Source organism: Pseudopipra pipra, chromosome 29 (assembly GCF_036250125.1).
Source record: "Pseudopipra pipra isolate bDixPip1 chromosome 29, bDixPip1.hap1, whole genome shotgun sequence".
NCBI classification, from domain to species: Eukaryota; Metazoa; Chordata; class Aves; order Passeriformes; family Pipridae; genus Pseudopipra; species Pseudopipra pipra.
The window spans coordinates 2,275,921-2,290,936 of NC_087577.1; the positions used below are offsets into that span (position 1 = coordinate 2,275,921).

The 15,016-nt window shown below is 63.3% G+C and overlaps 3 protein-coding genes and 1 long non-coding RNA gene across 11 annotated transcripts; 3 read left to right on the forward strand and 1 right to left on the reverse strand.

Moving 5' to 3' along the window:
• The first annotated feature begins 4 nt into the window (after positions 1–4).
• Positions 5–1,820, forward strand: LOC135404028 (HCLS1-associated protein X-1-like). Of its 3 annotated transcripts, none has more exons than XR_010425554.1 (8): positions 5–222; positions 292–494; positions 581–723; positions 861–906; positions 1,003–1,118; positions 1,188–1,319; positions 1,411–1,556; positions 1,685–1,820. XR_010425554.1 is itself a non-coding variant. In XM_064638539.1 (8 exons), the coding sequence occupies exons 1-7, from the start codon at positions 20–22 to the stop codon at positions 1,527–1,529; spliced, it is 981 nt and encodes a 326-aa protein (XP_064494609.1). In that variant the 5' UTR covers positions 5–19; the 3' UTR covers positions 1,530–1,556; positions 1,685–1,820. The 3 variants fall into 3 exon arrangements, 2 of the variants coding, with proteins under 2 accessions (XP_064494609.1, XP_064494610.1); XM_064638539.1 differs by having other exon boundaries at positions 1,188–1,338; XM_064638540.1 differs by lacking the exon at positions 1,411–1,556 and having other exon boundaries at positions 1,188–1,338.
• Positions 1,821–1,961: 141 nt separating this feature from the next.
• Positions 1,962–4,346, forward strand: LOC135404031 (aquaporin-10-like). 2 transcript variants are annotated; one of them, XM_064638547.1, is made up of 6 exons: positions 1,962–2,465; positions 3,113–3,239; positions 3,341–3,478; positions 3,566–3,684; positions 3,765–3,982; positions 4,053–4,346. In XM_064638547.1, exons 1-6 carry the CDS (start codon positions 2,361–2,363, stop codon positions 4,339–4,341), a joined length of 996 nt encoding a protein of 331 aa, XP_064494617.1. In that variant the 5' UTR covers positions 1,962–2,360; the 3' UTR covers positions 4,342–4,346. The 2 variants fall into 2 exon arrangements, with proteins under 2 accessions (XP_064494617.1, XP_064494616.1); XM_064638546.1 differs by having other exon boundaries at positions 3,341–3,684.
• On the reverse strand, positions 2,903–4,418 carry LOC135404035 (uncharacterized). The gene is made up of 3 exons (XR_010425557.1): positions 4,323–4,418; positions 4,120–4,194; positions 2,903–3,216 (listed from the first exon to the last, which is right to left on the reverse strand). It is a non-coding gene; the product is annotated as an uncharacterized LOC135404035 (long non-coding RNA).
• A 245-nt stretch (positions 4,419–4,663) lies between these two features.
• Positions 4,664–14,911, forward strand: LOC135404021 (phospholipid-transporting ATPase ID). Of its 5 annotated transcripts, none has more exons than XM_064638488.1 (28): positions 4,664–4,820; positions 5,739–5,797; positions 6,390–6,503; positions 6,678–6,776; positions 6,933–6,994; positions 7,110–7,182; positions 7,539–7,612; positions 7,763–7,842; positions 8,046–8,204; positions 8,282–8,370; positions 8,449–8,645; positions 8,802–9,014; positions 9,323–9,531; positions 9,747–9,790; positions 9,866–10,031; positions 10,101–10,289; positions 10,482–10,597; positions 10,750–10,914; positions 10,994–11,105; positions 11,247–11,352; positions 11,479–11,623; positions 11,708–11,891; positions 12,081–12,304; positions 12,596–12,679; positions 12,871–13,116; positions 13,198–13,336; positions 13,429–13,559; positions 13,653–14,911. In XM_064638488.1, exons 1-28 carry the CDS (start codon positions 4,790–4,792, stop codon positions 13,938–13,940), a joined length of 3,798 nt encoding a protein of 1,265 aa, XP_064494558.1. In that variant the 5' UTR covers positions 4,664–4,789; the 3' UTR covers positions 13,941–14,911. The 5 variants fall into 5 exon arrangements, with proteins under 5 accessions (XP_064494558.1, XP_064494556.1, XP_064494557.1 ...); XM_064638486.1 differs by lacking the exon at positions 4,664–4,820 and adding an exon at positions 4,967–5,072; XM_064638487.1 differs by lacking the exon at positions 4,664–4,820 and adding an exon at positions 4,967–5,072 and having other exon boundaries at positions 7,542–7,612.
• The last annotated feature ends 105 nt before the right edge of the window (positions 14,912–15,016 follow it).

The window sequence follows — 15,016 nt, forward strand, 5'->3', positions numbered from 1 at the left end:
AGGACGCCAGAGGTGCAGGATGGAGCCCCCGCTGCCCCCGGGCCCGGCCGGGGAGACACGGGACCAGCCCCGCAAAGCGCCTCACGACACCCGGCGGCGCTTTGCGGCCGCGGCGCTTTGCGGCCGCGCGACCCCGGGGCCTGGGGCACCGGGAGGGCCCGGGAGCGGGATGAGCTTCTACGACGCCTTTCGCGGCTTCTTCGGGTTCCCGGGGCGGCGCAGGTACCGCAAGCTCGCCCGGCCCTGCCCGCACAGCCCCCGTCCCGGTGTCTCAGTGCCGCGCTCCCGCAGGCCCCGGGACCCGCTGTTCGGCGGCGCGGCGTGGGACGAGGAGGAGGAGGATGACGGCCCGTGCCTGGCGCAGCCCCCACAGGACTTCGGCTTCGGATTCAGCCCCGGCGCGTCCCACGGAACCTTCGAGGAGCTGTTCCGGGACATGGGCGAGCTCCTGGGGGCCCTCGGGGGGGCCTGGGCCGGGCCCCCGCAGCTCTTCGGTGGGCACGGGGGGCGGCACGGCTCAGCGGGGCTGTGGGGGCCGCTCGGAGCCCCTCGGCCTGACCGACGTCCCCCTGCTCCGCAGCGCCCGCCCTGCCCGGCCCCGGCGAGGGGCGGCCGCTGCGGGACTCGATGCTGAAACATCCGGACAGCCCCCCCGCCAGCGCGGCCCCGGCGGGCCCCGAGGGCGCCAGAAACCCGGCCCGGCCCTGGAGACCCTCCCTGGGGGTGGGTGAGGGGTTTGGGGTCCGCCTCCGCCGTGGCAGCCGTCGCACCCTGCTGGTGCCGCTCAGTGCTTGTCGCGGTTGTTGCCCTGGTGTTGGGGTTTGCTTCCCGCGTCACCGGCGCGTGGCTTTGCCTTGCAGCTGGAAGATGCTCGCCCGGCTCCTCCCGGCCTCAAGGAAGACCAAGGTGTGTGCTGGGAGTGGGGCCCGGGGGTCTCTGCGCTGCCGCGGCCGCCGGGGCATGTCCCCACACACGCGGCCACCGTGTCACATCTCCCCTCAGACTTGGACTCCCAGGTCTTCTCCGCGGGGCTGGGGACCATCCTGAGACCCGACGAGCCCAAGTCCCGCTCCTACTTCCAGAGCGTCTCTGTCACCAAAGTGACTCTGCCTGACGGGGTGAGTGTCTCCGCGGGTGCCTGAAGGGGGTCGGGGTCGGGAGTTCTGAGGGCTCGGCACTCCGTGCAGGCAGTGGAGGAGCGCCGCACCGTGCAGGACAGCCAGGGCCGCCGGGAGACCACGGTGACGCGCCGGAGGGGGGACCAGGCCTTCATCACCACCACCAAGGAGGACGGGCAGGGCAAGGACTACCGGGAGGAGGTGCTCAACATGGACGACCGTGAGTGGGGGGCAGGGGAGGGCGCGGGGGGCGGGAGGCGCCCGGCTGAGGGGGCTCTCCCTGCCTCTCCAGGGGAGCTGGCGCAGTTTGCGGGCTCGTGGCCGCGGCGGGACGAGCTCCGCCCTCCCAATCCGAGCGACCCGTCCTCTGTCCTGAGCGGCTTCCTCCGACACTGGTTCTCCAGCTGGTAGCTGTGCCCGGCCCTGGCTGAGCACCCAGTACGTCTGACATGTGCAGGGGGGACGGACCCCGGGGCTCCCCAGGGTCGTGGGGACGGCTCAGGGGCTGGGGCTGTCGAAGTGGACACTGGGCAGCAGCGTCTTCTCACCACCTGGTTTTGTTGTAGGTGGGTCAGATCCTCCTGGGAGTTGGCACTTGGCCTGGGGGCTGCCTTCCTTCAGGAGTGCTGTGGAGCCACAGGAAACCCCGTGGGGGCCAAATGCACGCGTGTGTACAGAGCAATAAAGTCTATTTATGCTAAACAGTGACCTGCTCTGCTCCTTCAGGCTGGAATCTCGTGGGTCTGGAAGCGGATTTGCCCTGGCTGCCAGGGTGGCTCTTGGGGGGCTGCCTGAGGGATGCAGGTGGTTGCCAGACTCCTGTGCCTGCGCTGCTCCCTGCTCACCTCCCTCTCCCATTTCACTGCCTGGTGCTGAGCCAGGGCCTCTTCATTAGCACTGACTGCAGCTGCAGCTTGGGCAAGGATGTGGCGGGAGAAGGGGGCTCCTGGCTGGGAAACGCCTGTGCCCACTCACCTGAGTGAGGTCAGGGCTCCCCGTGGCTGGTTGGGGATCTGACCTGGCCCTACTGAGGTGCAGCATCGTCACGAGGTGTCCCAAGGTTCCCCAGCCCCACGTGGGACTCCGGTCCCTGCCAGGTGTCTCCCTCGGTGTGGCCCTGATTGGTTTAAAGTCTACACATTATCACCCACCTGGCCCCAGAGCTCATAAAATCCATTGGGATCGAGGCACTACTGTCACTGCTGCCACCGCTGTCACAGCTGCCCCTTCCAAGCTGGCACCATGGGCTCTGCTTCCTTCTTGACAAGGGTCCGGCGTCTGCTCCGAATTCGGAACCGGCTGATACGGGAATGCCTGGCTGAGCTGCTCTGCACCTTTGTCCTCATTGTGAGCGGGGCTGGGCTTGGCTGTGGGGGGCAAACGGGTGGGCTAGGGCTGATGCGGGGGTTATGTGGGTAGGATGGGGCTGACGGTGGGGTGCTGGCAGGTGCCAGGGGTCCCAGGGCTCCACTGCCTGCCCCTTGCTGGGGTGGGGGGTGTTCGGCGCTGCACCACTCTCGAATGTGCGACTCAGCACTGCCTGTCCTTCCACTTGGACCCTGTTCCCGTGGCATGGCCCGCCCTGTGCCGCGGCTCCGCTGCAATCAGGGTGTGGCACCGGGCAGCACGTGCCACAATTCCTCCTGCCTTGGAGTAGGCAGAGGTTGGGGCTCTGGAGCTGCTCCTGGCATTTGGGCTACATGCCACGATGGCAAATGGTGTCCCCATGGCTGTGCCGTAGCACTCCTTCCCCACCACCTCCCCAGGGAAGCAGTTCACTTAACTGCTAATAATTTGATTGCTTTGCTGTCAAAACCACAAGTGAGAGCAGTAAGCGCCTCCCTGCCAGTGCCTGTCCGATGTCCAAGGACGGGGAGCAAAACCACAGAGGCGGCACCGGCACAGCCCTCGCCTCGCTGCCCTGTGCTGTCAGTGGAGGCGGTGTCTCAGCACAGGGCTGGTGGGGCTGAGATGGGCACGTCCCTCTTCTCCAGACAATCACCCTGGGCGGCGCCGCACAGAGGGTCACCAGCGAAGAGACAAAGGGGGACATCCTCACCAGCTACTTGGCAGGTGCCCTGGCTGTCATGGTGGGCATCTACATAGGAGGGGGAATCTCAGGTGAGGCTGAGGAGGGGGTACCAGCTCCTGCCATCCCCCAGCTCTGAGTCCCCCAGGACCCCTTCCTCTTAGCCCCTCTCCCTCTCCCTGCTTGGTTGTAGGGGCCCACATGAACCCGGCGTTCACCCTCGCCATGTGCCTGACGAAGCAGTTCCCCTGGTGGAAGTTTCCCATCTTCGTGCTCGTGGAGGCCTTGGCATCTTTCCTATCTGCCGGAGTTGTCTACATCCTCTACTACGGTATGGGAGGGCAGCACCGGGTTGGGGAACCCCACGGCGGTGCCAGGCTGGCCAGGCTCACAGACAGGCTCTGCCTCTGCCCCACAGATGCCATCTGGCACTACAGCAATGGCACCCTTACCGTGTCCGGCCCCCGGGAAACTGCCTCCATCTTTGCCACCTACCCAGGTGACTACGTGTCTCTCACCAACGGCTTCGTGGACCAGGTGGGTGCCACTGTCAGCTCCCCCAGCCCTCTCCAATGGTGCCGGTCCCCGTGGTGCTGAGCTGCCATGTCACCCTGCAGGTGATTGGCACGGGGGTGCTGCTAACGGGCGTCATGGGTGTCATGGACAACCGCAACAAGGGTGTCCCCAAGGGCCTAGACCCAGTGATCATAGCCATGCTGGTGCTCTCCATCGAAGTCTCCATGGGCGCCAACTGCGGCTGCCCCCTGAACCCCACACGGGACATCGGGCCCCGGCTCTTCACCTACCTGGCAGGCTGGGGCCCGGAGGTCTTCAGGTAGGTAGAGGGAAGGGGGTGAGGTGGGGGTGGCAGAGGTGACCCCCTGCTCACCCTGCCTCCTCCCCAGCAGGGGCAATGGGTGGTGGTGGGTGCCCCTGGTGGCACCGCTGCTGGGGTCCGCCGTGGGCACATACCTGTACCAGCTCTTCGTGGCTTTCCATTACCCGGAGGAGGACGGCGATGCCCTGGAAGAGCAGGGCTCCATCGTCCTGGAGAACAAAAACATTGACCTAGACGCTGGGGTGTCATCCAAGGAGGACACTGGGGGAACAGTGCCTACCGGGTACCCCCCACCACCCCGCAGCAGCAGCACGGTCCCCACTACCATCCCCCTCACACTATTAAACGAGTCCTGAGGTCATGCGGCATCTCGTCTCTAGACGTGGGTGTGCAAGGGTATGGGGGAGGCAGCGGCTCCAAGCCCCCCGCGGGGTCAGGCCAGCCAGGCCTGGCTGCAGAGAGACCTCAGCCTGGGTGACACGCTGGTAGTGGGGGGAGTGTCCCACCGGGACCCGGGACTGCGCCCTGGTATCCCCTGTGGCTGCCTCTGGCCCTCCGGGACCCACCCGGCTCCCCGCCCCCCCCCCTCCCCCCTGAGCCGCCCCGCCGGCCGGGGCACCCGCGGGGTTGAGCTTCGGGACCCTCTGGGGCCGCGCTCGGCCGCTCCCCCGCGCCCACACCCCGCACTTCCGCCGCCGCCCGGCGCCGCCGCGGCCATGGGGAGCTGAGGCGGCGGCAGCGGAACCGGCCCCGGCCCGGCCCGGCCCGGCCGCCCGCTCCCCATGGGCTGCGGGGCCGCGGGACATGGAGCGGTGCGCGGCCCGCCGGGCCCCGGGTGAGCGGGGCCGGGGGCGCGGTGGGGCCCGGGGAGGCCGCGGCGGGGCCCAGTCGGGCCCCAGTAGGCCCCGGTGTGGCCGTTGCCCCGGTAACGCGGCGGGGTGGGCCCAGGCCGGCAGCGGCAGCGCGGGCCGGGCCGGGCCGGGGCCGGCAGCGGCAGCGCGGGCCGGGCCGGGCCGGGGCCGGGCCATGACGGTGCCCCGGGAGATGCCCGAGAAGTGGCCGCGGGTCCGCGTCCGCGGCGGGCCGGGTGGGTGCGGCGTGGGCACGGCAGAGGAGCAGAAGTGGGGGCCGGGGGTGCAGGGATGGGAGTGCAGGGATGCGGCCAAGCAGGACTGGGCAGGTCTGGGGATTGCGGAATCTGGGGGGCTAGGGGTGCAGGGCTGTGGATCCAGAGGTGCAGCTGAGCAGGTCTGGGTGTCTGGGAGAGCAGAGATGCGGTCTAGGGGTGCAGAATCTGGATGTTCTAAACTGAGGTTGTGGGGTTGCAGATGAGCAGGGCTGGGGGTGCAGAGATGCATCCTGGGGGTGCAGGGCTGGAAGGGTCTGGCACCCCGGTGGTGCCGAGCTGGAGGAGCAGACAAACAAGACATGGGGGGGTGCAGAATCTGGGACTCTGGGGACGCAAATAAGCAGAGGTCTAGGAGTGCAGGCCTGGGGGGCCTGGGGGTGCAGGTTTTGCTGGTGGGGAGTACAGATAAGCAGCACTGGGATTCTGCAGGTGCAGGAGTACAGGTCCTGGCATAGGCCACAGCTGGGAAGCTTCTCTGTTCCCTGGGTTCTGGGTCTCTGGGACTGGCTTGGCAGGCTCTCAGGGTGCAGGGGTGGTTGGGGTGCAGGGGGTGTCAGAATGCAGGGCCGGTTGGGGTTCAGGGCACGTCAGGGTGCACAGGACTGATGGGGCGCTCTGTTGCAGAGGAGGAGCGGCGAGTGCGAGCCAACGCACGGGAGTACAACGAGAAGTTCCAGTACGCGGTGAGTGAGAGGGAGCTGAAACCCCTCCCAGGGGTGTTTGGGCAAGTTTGGGGGGGCTGAGGCCTGAGTCACCCACAGGTCATGACAAAAAAATAGATATGTTATGGCATATCTATTGTTATGACAAAAAAATAGATATTTGTCCCTGAGAAATTTGTGCTGATGACATTAATGGTAAGGGAGCTGTGGGGCTAGGGGACACAGTGCGCTCTGTGTGAAGGGTTCAGCCCCTCATCCCTTATGGACCTGCTGGGGGAGGGACAGCGCTCACCTTGGCCTCCTCCTAAAGCTGGAGGTTATCCCTGGCTGTTCCAAGGCTGGTTGCAGAGAGGAATGCAGGGGGTCTGGGTTGGGGTAACCCTTGCATTGCGCTGCTGGAGGAGGCTGGGCCCTGTCTGGTGACCAAGGCAGAGGAATCAGCTTCCCAAGGAAGGTGCCAGAGGTAGTGCAGGGACAGGAGCTGGGAGTCCAGGCTGCTGCCCAGAGCCCCCCAAAGAGCACAGTGAGCCACAGCCCTACCTTCCAGAGCAAGGGTGGGGGTTATGGGGCCTCGACAGCCTGTGAACTGCCTTCTTGCCCCATCCGTCCCCAGAGCAACTGCATCAAGACCTCAAAGTACAACATTGTCACCTTCCTGCCTGTCAACCTCTTTGAGCAGTTCCAGGAAGTAGCCAACACCTATTTCCTCTTCCTCCTCATCCTGCAGGTGAGTGCTGGGGGGCAGGCAGAGCTCCTCACACTCTCCTTCCCTACCTGGGCATCCAGGAGGGCTCCAGGCACGCCCACTCCTTGGAATAGTGGAGGTTTGGCACCCTTGAGCAGGGGCAGCATGGGCCTGGGGCTGGCCAGTTCTCCTGTAATTCCTGCTCCCTGTCCCCAGCTGATCCCACAGATCTCTTCACTCTCCTGGTTCACCACCATCGTGCCTTTGGTTCTTGTCTTAACCATCACAGCTGTCAAAGACGCCACTGATGACTATGTGAGTGGTTTCCCCCATTCCCCTCTGCGCGCTGGGCAGGGGGTTGGGACCCTGGTGTGGGGGTGCAGGGCCGTGGCATTTGCAAGGGGGGGGGACGACGACACAGGAGCCCCTCCCCAAGGAGCTGATGCTGCTGTCTCTTCCCCCCACTTCCAGTTCCGCCATAAAAGCGACAACCAGGTGAACAACCGGGAGTCTCAGGTGCTGATCGGTGGAGTGTGAGTGTCACAGAGATGGGGCAGTGGGGAGGGGTCCGGGGCCCTGCGGGATGTGGTACAGGGCAGTGGGCAGGGCAGGGCTCCTGCCTGATTCCAGTCCACTGTCCCTGCACAGCCTCCGGCAGGAGCAGTGGATGAATGTACGTGTTGGAGACATCATCAAGTTGGAGAATAACCAGTTTGTGGCGGTGAGTGCGGCCCTGAGATGAGGATGGTCCCAGCTGGGTGGCATATAGGGATTGCATAATGACATGGTGCTGCACCCACTTTGCCTTTGTGCTCCTCCATCACCTCCTGGGGTGGGGACATCAGGAACTTCTCATCCTGGAAGCTGTGTTTAGGTTGGAGAGTTGGAGCCTTGTTTGAACTCTGGGAATCTGGGTACTTGGGGCAATTATGGCCAGGCCTCGGTGCAAGGGATGGGCTGGGGACGGCCTTTGCAGAGGCTTCAGGGACCCTGCTGACATCCAGGGGCCAGGAGCTTCCCTGGGGAGGGTGTCGTGGAGCCCTGGTGTCGGTGCAACCCTTCACATATCTCTCCCAGCAGGCCGACCTACTTCTCCTCTCCAGCAGCGAACCCCATGGGTTGTGCTACATAGAGACTGCAGAGCTGGACGGGTGGGTGCCCCTGCTCACCTTGCAGGGCCGGGGGAAGGCAGGAGCTGGGAGTGAGAGAGTGGGTTGTGGGCAGAGTGGGAGCTGCCAGGCAGCACCTGCCAAGGCCCTCCCTGCCAGGCTGTCTCTAATGTGGTGCCTCCTTGCCTGCAGAGAGACCAACATGAAGGTGCGCCAGGCCATACCTGTCACTGCGGAGCTGGGGGACACCAGCAAGCTGGCTCGCTTTGACGGTGAGTGCCCGCGACCAGCCCTCTGCCACGGGGCAGCCCCCACGTTCCTTCCTCCACCACCCTGGAGAAACCAGGATCAGCCACACGGCGTTGTCCTGCGGCTTGAAGCAGATCTCTGGGGCACCTGGGATGGTGCTGGGGCACTGGATGCAGCTGGCCATGTGAAGAAGGCAAGGCCCAGCTGAGCCATCCCCTGCACCCAGGCGAGGTGGTCTGTGAACCCCCCAACAACAAGCTTGACAAGTTTGGTGGGACGCTGTACTGGAAGGAGAACAAGTACCCCCTGAGCAACCAGAACATGCTGCTGCGAGGCTGTGTCCTGCGCAACACCGAGTGGTGCTTTGGCCTCGTCATCTTCGCAGGTAGGCTGAGGCAGCAGCTGCAGCTGCACTACACAGAGGGGAGGAAGAGACCCCCCTGATGCCTTCCTGCTCCCCAGGGCCCGACACAAAACTGATGCAGAACAGTGGCCGGACCAAATTTAAGCGGACGAGCATTGACCGGCTGATGAACACACTGGTGCTCTGGGTATGCAGAAGGCAGATCTTGGGAGCCCTGGCTCTGGCCCAGTCAGGGCTCTGATGTCCTGTCCTGTCCTATCCCCAGATCTTTGGGTTCCTGGTGTGCATGGGGGTGATCCTGGCCATTGGCAATGCCATCTGGGAGCACGAGGTGGGCGTCTGCTTCCAGATCTACTTGCCCTGGGACGAGGGGGTGCACAGTGCCTTCTTCTCTGGCTTCCTCTCCTTCTGGTCTTACATCATCATCCTCAACACTGTGGTGCCCATCTCACTCTACGTGAGGTAGGGCAGGGGCCGAGGGGCTGGTTTGGGAGTATGTGAGGAATTAGGGGTGCCCTCTGGGGGGGGGGAACACAGGGATGGAGACCCACAAGCAGAGCTGTGTGTGCGGGGTGGGTGTGAGCTGCTGTCTTGGTGACAGGTCATGTCTGCCTTCAGGGACACCCCAAGACCTGAGACCCCACGGGTCCCTCGGGGTCCTCCCGGCTGTGTGTGTCTGGCTGCTCGTCTCTCTCTACCCTGGCTGCACGCTGGTTATTTTGCTCTGCCTTCCTACAGCTCCCAGGCTCCTGCACAGTCCCCTTCTCTCTCTCTTTTAATTTCTCTCTCTTTTCGTTCCCCAGCATGGGTTCTGTCACCCTTAGCCCCGAGGTAAGAACGTGTCACCCCCACCCCTCCCACTAGCTCATTGCTGTCTGCCCTGGGGGCTGGGGAGGGCGTTTGGGGTGCGTAGGTATGTGAGGTGCCTGGGGAGCCCAATGGGCTGCCCCCTTGGTGCCAGGCCCCGTCTTGGCGGTGGCTGTTGGTAGGAGCGGGTGCGGGCCAGCCCTGGGGAAGGGCACCCTGGGTGCCGGGGTGCCCCGAGCACTGAGGGTCTGGGATGGGGGTGTGTGTGCCCGTCACTGGCTCAGCACAGTGTGCTGCCCTGCCCCAGTGACACCCGGCCGTGCCCCTCACAGCGTGGAGGTGATCCGGCTTGGGCACAGCTACTTCATCAACTGGGACAAGAAGATGTACTGTGCCAAGCGCCGGACACCAGCTGAGGCCCGGACCACCACCCTCAATGAGGAGCTGGGGCAGGTGGAGTACATCTTCTCTGACAAGACTGGCACTCTCACCCAGAACATCATGGTCTTCAGCAAGTGCTCTGTGAATGGGCACAGCTACGGTGAGCGCTGGTTGCTTGGAGCATGCTGGGGCTGCCCTCAGGGTGGGGGTGCACTGACTCCCCTCCTGCAGACCTTTTGGGGCAGCCAGGGGACAAGAGGGCTCAGCTGGAGCATTGTGGGGCTACTGCTGTCCCGTGGCCCCCATGGGTGTGCCTGCTGGTGGGGCAGCAGTGTTGGGTCCCTGTCGTGGTTAACTCCATACCCTGGTTCACAGGTGACGTGCAGGATGTGCTGGGTCACAAGGCGGAGCTGGGAGAGGTGAGGATGCCACCAGGTTGGTGTCTGCCCACGCCACATGCCACAGGGGAGTAACCCTGTCCCTGCCCCCACCAGAGACCAGAGCCAGTCAACTTCTCCTTCAACCCACTGGCGGACCCGCGGTTCCAGTTCTGGGACCCCAGCCTGCTGGAAGCCGTCAAGCTGGGAGATCCCCACGTGCACGAGTTCTTCCGCCTGCTCTCGCTCTGCCACACCGTCATGTCCGAGGAGAAGAGCGAAGGTGGGCGTGGGGCAGGACCTGTCCCTGTGGGGCGTGGGACACTGGCACTGACCCCCGTGCTGTCCCCAGGGGAGCTGTTGTACAAGGCACAGTCCCCGGACGAGGGAGCGCTGGTCACGGCTGCCAGAAACTTTGGCTTCGTGTTCCGGTTCCGCACACCCAAGACCATCACGGTGCACGAGCTGGGTCAAGCCATCACCTACCAGCTGCTGGCCATCCTGGACTTCAACAACATCCGCAAGCGCATGTCTGTCATCGGTGAGGTGCTGGGTGTGCGTGGCACAGGGACTGGGAAGGCTGCGTGGGGTTGTGGTGCAGGGCTCGGTGCGGTGTGCTGGGGGACCAGTCCCATGCTAACGGGGATGTGACTGTGGGGTGATGGCTGGGGGGTCAGAGCGGGACCTGCTCCTTTACCCCTAAGCCAGGCATCCTGTCCCCTGCACCCTGTAGTCCGCTGCCCTGAGGGCAAGATCCGGCTGTACTGCAAAGGCGCTGACACCATCCTTCTGGAGCGACTGCACCCCGTCAACCAGGACCTGACCAGCGTCACCGCCGACCACCTCAATGTGTGTGGGGCAGGGTCCTGGGGGCAGGGTGGGGAGGGAAGAGTGACTGCCCAGGAGCACCGAGCCATGCTTGTGCCCTGTCCTAGGAACACCGTCGGGGTCTGGGGACACCGTCAGGGTCTACCAGCACTCCCAGCTCTGACCACTTGCAGGAGTATGCTGCCGAGGGGCTGCGGACACTGGTGCTGGCTTACAAAGACCTGGAGGAGAGCTACTACAGGGACTGGTCTGAGCGTCTGCGCTGGGCTGGCAGTGCCTCCGAGGCCCGTGAGGATTGCCTGGCTCGGCTCTACGACGAGGTGGAGCACGATATGATGGTAGGTGGGCTGGGGACAGAGGAGTGGATGGTGACTGGGGGCAGTCCCTGTTTACCTCCTGCCTGTTTGGGTCCCCCAGCTGCTCGGAGCAACAGCTATTGAGGACAAACTGCAGCAGGGGGTCCCTGAAACCATCGCCATTCTGACGCTGGCCAACATCAAGATCTGGGTTCTGACGGGGGACAAGCAGGGTGAGGCATGGCTGGGGCAGGGGCTGGGGCTGGCTGGAGATGAGGACGTTTAGGGGCTCGATCCCACCTGCCTGGGGGCTGGTGGGATGGACACTCTCTCCTGAGCCGACCCTGGTTCAGCCCCTGATTTCCTGTCCCCAGAAACAGCTGTGAACATTGGCTACTCCTGCAAGATGCTGACAGATGACATGACGGAGGTGTTCGTGGTCACAGGCCACACTGTGCTGGAGGTGCGAGAGGAGCTCAGGTGAGGGTTGAGGGGCAGAGGACACACACGCGGCTAGTGTGGGGCACAGCTACAACTGGGGGAGCTGGAGATATGAAAGGGCCTTGAGTTGGGGCCCCATGGCCCCTATCCCTCCTCTCTCCTCAGGAAAGCCCGAGAGAAAATGATGGATGCATCGCGCTCTGTGGGCAATGACTTCTCCTCCAAGGAGAAACTCTCCTCCTCCAAGCTCACTTCTGTGCTGGAAGCCATTGCAGGCGAATATGCCCTGGTCATCAATGGGCACAGCCTGGTAGGGCCCTGGGAGCACCAGGCAGAACAGGGCCCCGTGCCCGGCTGCGGGCTGTGACCTCACTGTCCCCTGCTCTCCTTGCAGGCCCACGCGCTGGAGGCAGACATGGAGGTGGAATTCCTGGAGACAGCGTGTGCCTGCAAGGCTGTTATATGCTGCCGTGTCACACCCTTGCAGAAAGCCCAGGTGGTGGAGCTGGTGAAGAAGTACAAGAAAGGTGTGACCTTGGCCATTGGTGATGGGGCCAATGACGTCAACATGATCAAGAGTAAGACATGGGGTCTGGGGGACCATGGGAGGGACAGGGCCCCCCTTGCACCACCCTGAGGCCTATGGCAGCCTCTGTCCTCACCCTTCTGTGCCCCAAAGGAACACAGTCCCTGTGCTGGGGTTGCCACTCCTGTACCCTGTGCTTCTGGCAGCCCCCTCCTCACTCCAGTCTCTCTTTCTTCTGCAGCTGCCCATATTGGGGTGGGCATCAGCGGGCAGGAGGGCATCCAGGCCGTGCTGGCCTCTGACTACTCCTTCTCCCAGTTCAAGTTCCTGCAGCGCCTTCTCCTGGTGCACGGGCGCTGGTCCTACCTGCGCATGTGCAAGTTCCTTTGCTACTTCTTCTACAAGAACTTCGCCTTCACCATGGTCCACTTCTGGTTTGGCTTCTTCTGCGGCTTCTCGGCACAGGTGAGTTGGTGGCTTCTCACACTCAGAGCTGGAGAGGGTTTGCCTGCGGGACCCCTTGGCTCAAAAGCAGGTCCTGATCCTTGAGCTCCCCTGGGGACTCATCCTGAGCCAGCAGGCACAGCCCAGGATCCAGCGTGCAGTGGGTGCGAGGAGCCCATGTCAGGGTGGGCAACCCCAGGGGGCTGGGGGCGGCTCTCCTGTCCCTGCAGGTGTGGGCACATGGACTTTGGGGCTGGGTGGGGCACAGGGTGGGCAGGTATCATGCCCCCCTGAGTGCTCTGTTCCATGCAGACTGTGTACGACCAGTACTTCATCACACTGTACAACATTGTCTACACGTCGCTGCCCGTGCTTGCCATGGGTGTCTTTGACCAGGTATGGCAGGGGGCAGTGAGAGGGTGTGTGGGTGTGTGAGGAGCTGGCCCCACTCCCCTTTGTGCCCCCCTTGTGGGAAGAAGGGCTGCCTGGGTGCCCAGGCCAGGCTGTCCTTGTCCCTCTGTGGACCGTAGCCTGCCTGCTACGGTCTAGCACTAAAGGGAGGTGCCCAGAGCGTCCTGTTCCCCCAGGATGTGCCAGAGCAGCGGAGCATGGAGTACCCCAAGCTCTACGAGCCTGGGCAGCTGAACCTGCTCTTCAACAAGCGGGAGTTCTTCATCTGCATCGCCCAGGGCATCTACACATCTGTCCTCATGTTCTTCATCCCCTACGGCGTCTTCGCTGATGCCACCCGTGACGACGGTGCCCAGCTGGCTGACTACCAGTCCTTTGCTGTCACCGTTGCCACCTCCCTTGTGATTGTTGTCAGTGTGCAGGTAGGGATGTGGCTGCTCAGCCCCAGTCCCTTGGGGCACCTTGGGCATCCCCTTGCCCTGCTTCCTCCTGCATCCCTCTAGATTGGGCTGGACACGGGATTCTGGACGGCCATCAACCACTTCTTCATCTGGGGTAGCCTGGCCGCCTACTTTGCCATCCTCTTCACCATGCACAGTGACGGCCTCTTCCGAATGTTCCCCAACCAGTTCCGCTTTGTGGGTGAGTCCCTGGAGGGCTGCCTTGTGCCCCCAACCACAGCAGGGTGCTGCCCCAGCCTGGCTCTCGCTGGACTCATGCTCCCCCCCCCCCAGGCAACGCACAGAACACGCTAGCCCAGCCCACAGTCTGGCTGACCATCGCCCTCACCACTGTGGTCTGCATCATGCCTGTTGTGGCCTTTCGCTTCCTCAAGCTGGACCTGAAACCTGAACTCTCGGACACGGTGAGAGTGCGTGGCCATGGGGACGGGGACGTGGGGCCCTGTCCCTGGGGCCAGATGTCTCCACAGGTCCCTGACCCTGTTCCTGTGTCCCAGGTGCGCTACACTCAGCTGGTTCGGAAGAAGCAGAAGACGCAGCACCGGTGTGTGCGGCGCACAGGGCGTGTGGGCTCACGCCGCTCCGGCTACGCCTTCTCCCACCAGGAGGGATTCGGAGAGCTAATCATGTCTGGCAAGAACATGCGGCTCAGCTCCTTGGCGCTCTCTAGCTTTGCCTCCCGCCCCAGCACCAGCTGGATCGAGACCCTGTGGAAGAAGAAGGGCAGTGAGGGCAGCGGTGCCGGCAGTCCCAGTGGCACAGCTGACAAGACCCTCAAGGTGTGAGGGTGGAGGGTCACATCCCCTCCAGTGCAGCCAGGGCCCCCTTTCCTCTCCCCCTGACTCTGGGGAGGGCAAAGCCCTTCGTCGAGAGGGTCCAATGGTGGGAGCACAGGTCATGTGGGCATCAATGCTGAGGTTTGGAGGAGTCTGGACTATCACATTGTAGCCAAAAAATATACTCTTTCCCTCCCTGGGGCGGATGGACGGACAGACTGACCTTATCCCCCATTCACTCCTCTGTCAGTATTCACTTCCACGGAGTGCAAATGCCCCATCACACACGAATGTATCCATGCCAGAGGTGGAGGGGCCTTGGGGGGCCTGTGGCCCCCTCGCCATCCCTCACCCACGTGTCTTCTTTTTATATAAACAAAGGGAAAAAACACCCACAAAAAAATAGCAACCAAAAAAAAAAAAAAAAAAAAAAGGAAGGAAAAGCCCTCCGAGTTTACAGAGCAACTTGTTTCTTGTCCAATTGGGTAGGAGAGAACGGGCAGGGGAGGAAGGTCACCCTCCTTGTCCCTCCACCTCGGGGTACAGCAGGACGGTGGGTGCCGGGTGGGAAAGGGGAAGCGTTCCCGTGCTACAGGGACTGGAGTGTTGGCGGCTGCCGTGATTCACTCCCACGCGGGGTCTTGCGCAACCCTCGGCCTCTGCTTCCTCCCTCCTCCTTGCCTGCTCCCGCGGGACTGAGCGCTCCTGGGCTGTGGGTGGGCACTGAGGGATCCCCCAGGGGTCTCCGAGGGTGTTGGGGTCCCGGAGACGCAATACCAAAGATGAGCCTGTTGAGGTGGGTGTTGGTGAGGTCTGGAGGGGGTTTAGGGGCTGTTTGGGGTTATTTCGGTGGAGGGGTGGATAATTTATTACTCGTTTCTGTGTGGCGGAATTGTATCATTTTATGGTTCCACTGAGAAAAAAAAGAACCAAAAGCCAGCTTTTTTTTTATTTATTTAAAAAAGAAAATAATATTCTGAGCAGCTTCTGCCGTGTCCTGTGTCCGGTGGAATACCGGGGGGGGGGAAACCGGGGACGGGAGGGGGCGGTGGCGGCTCGGTCCGCCCCCCGGTGCCGCTGTCCCC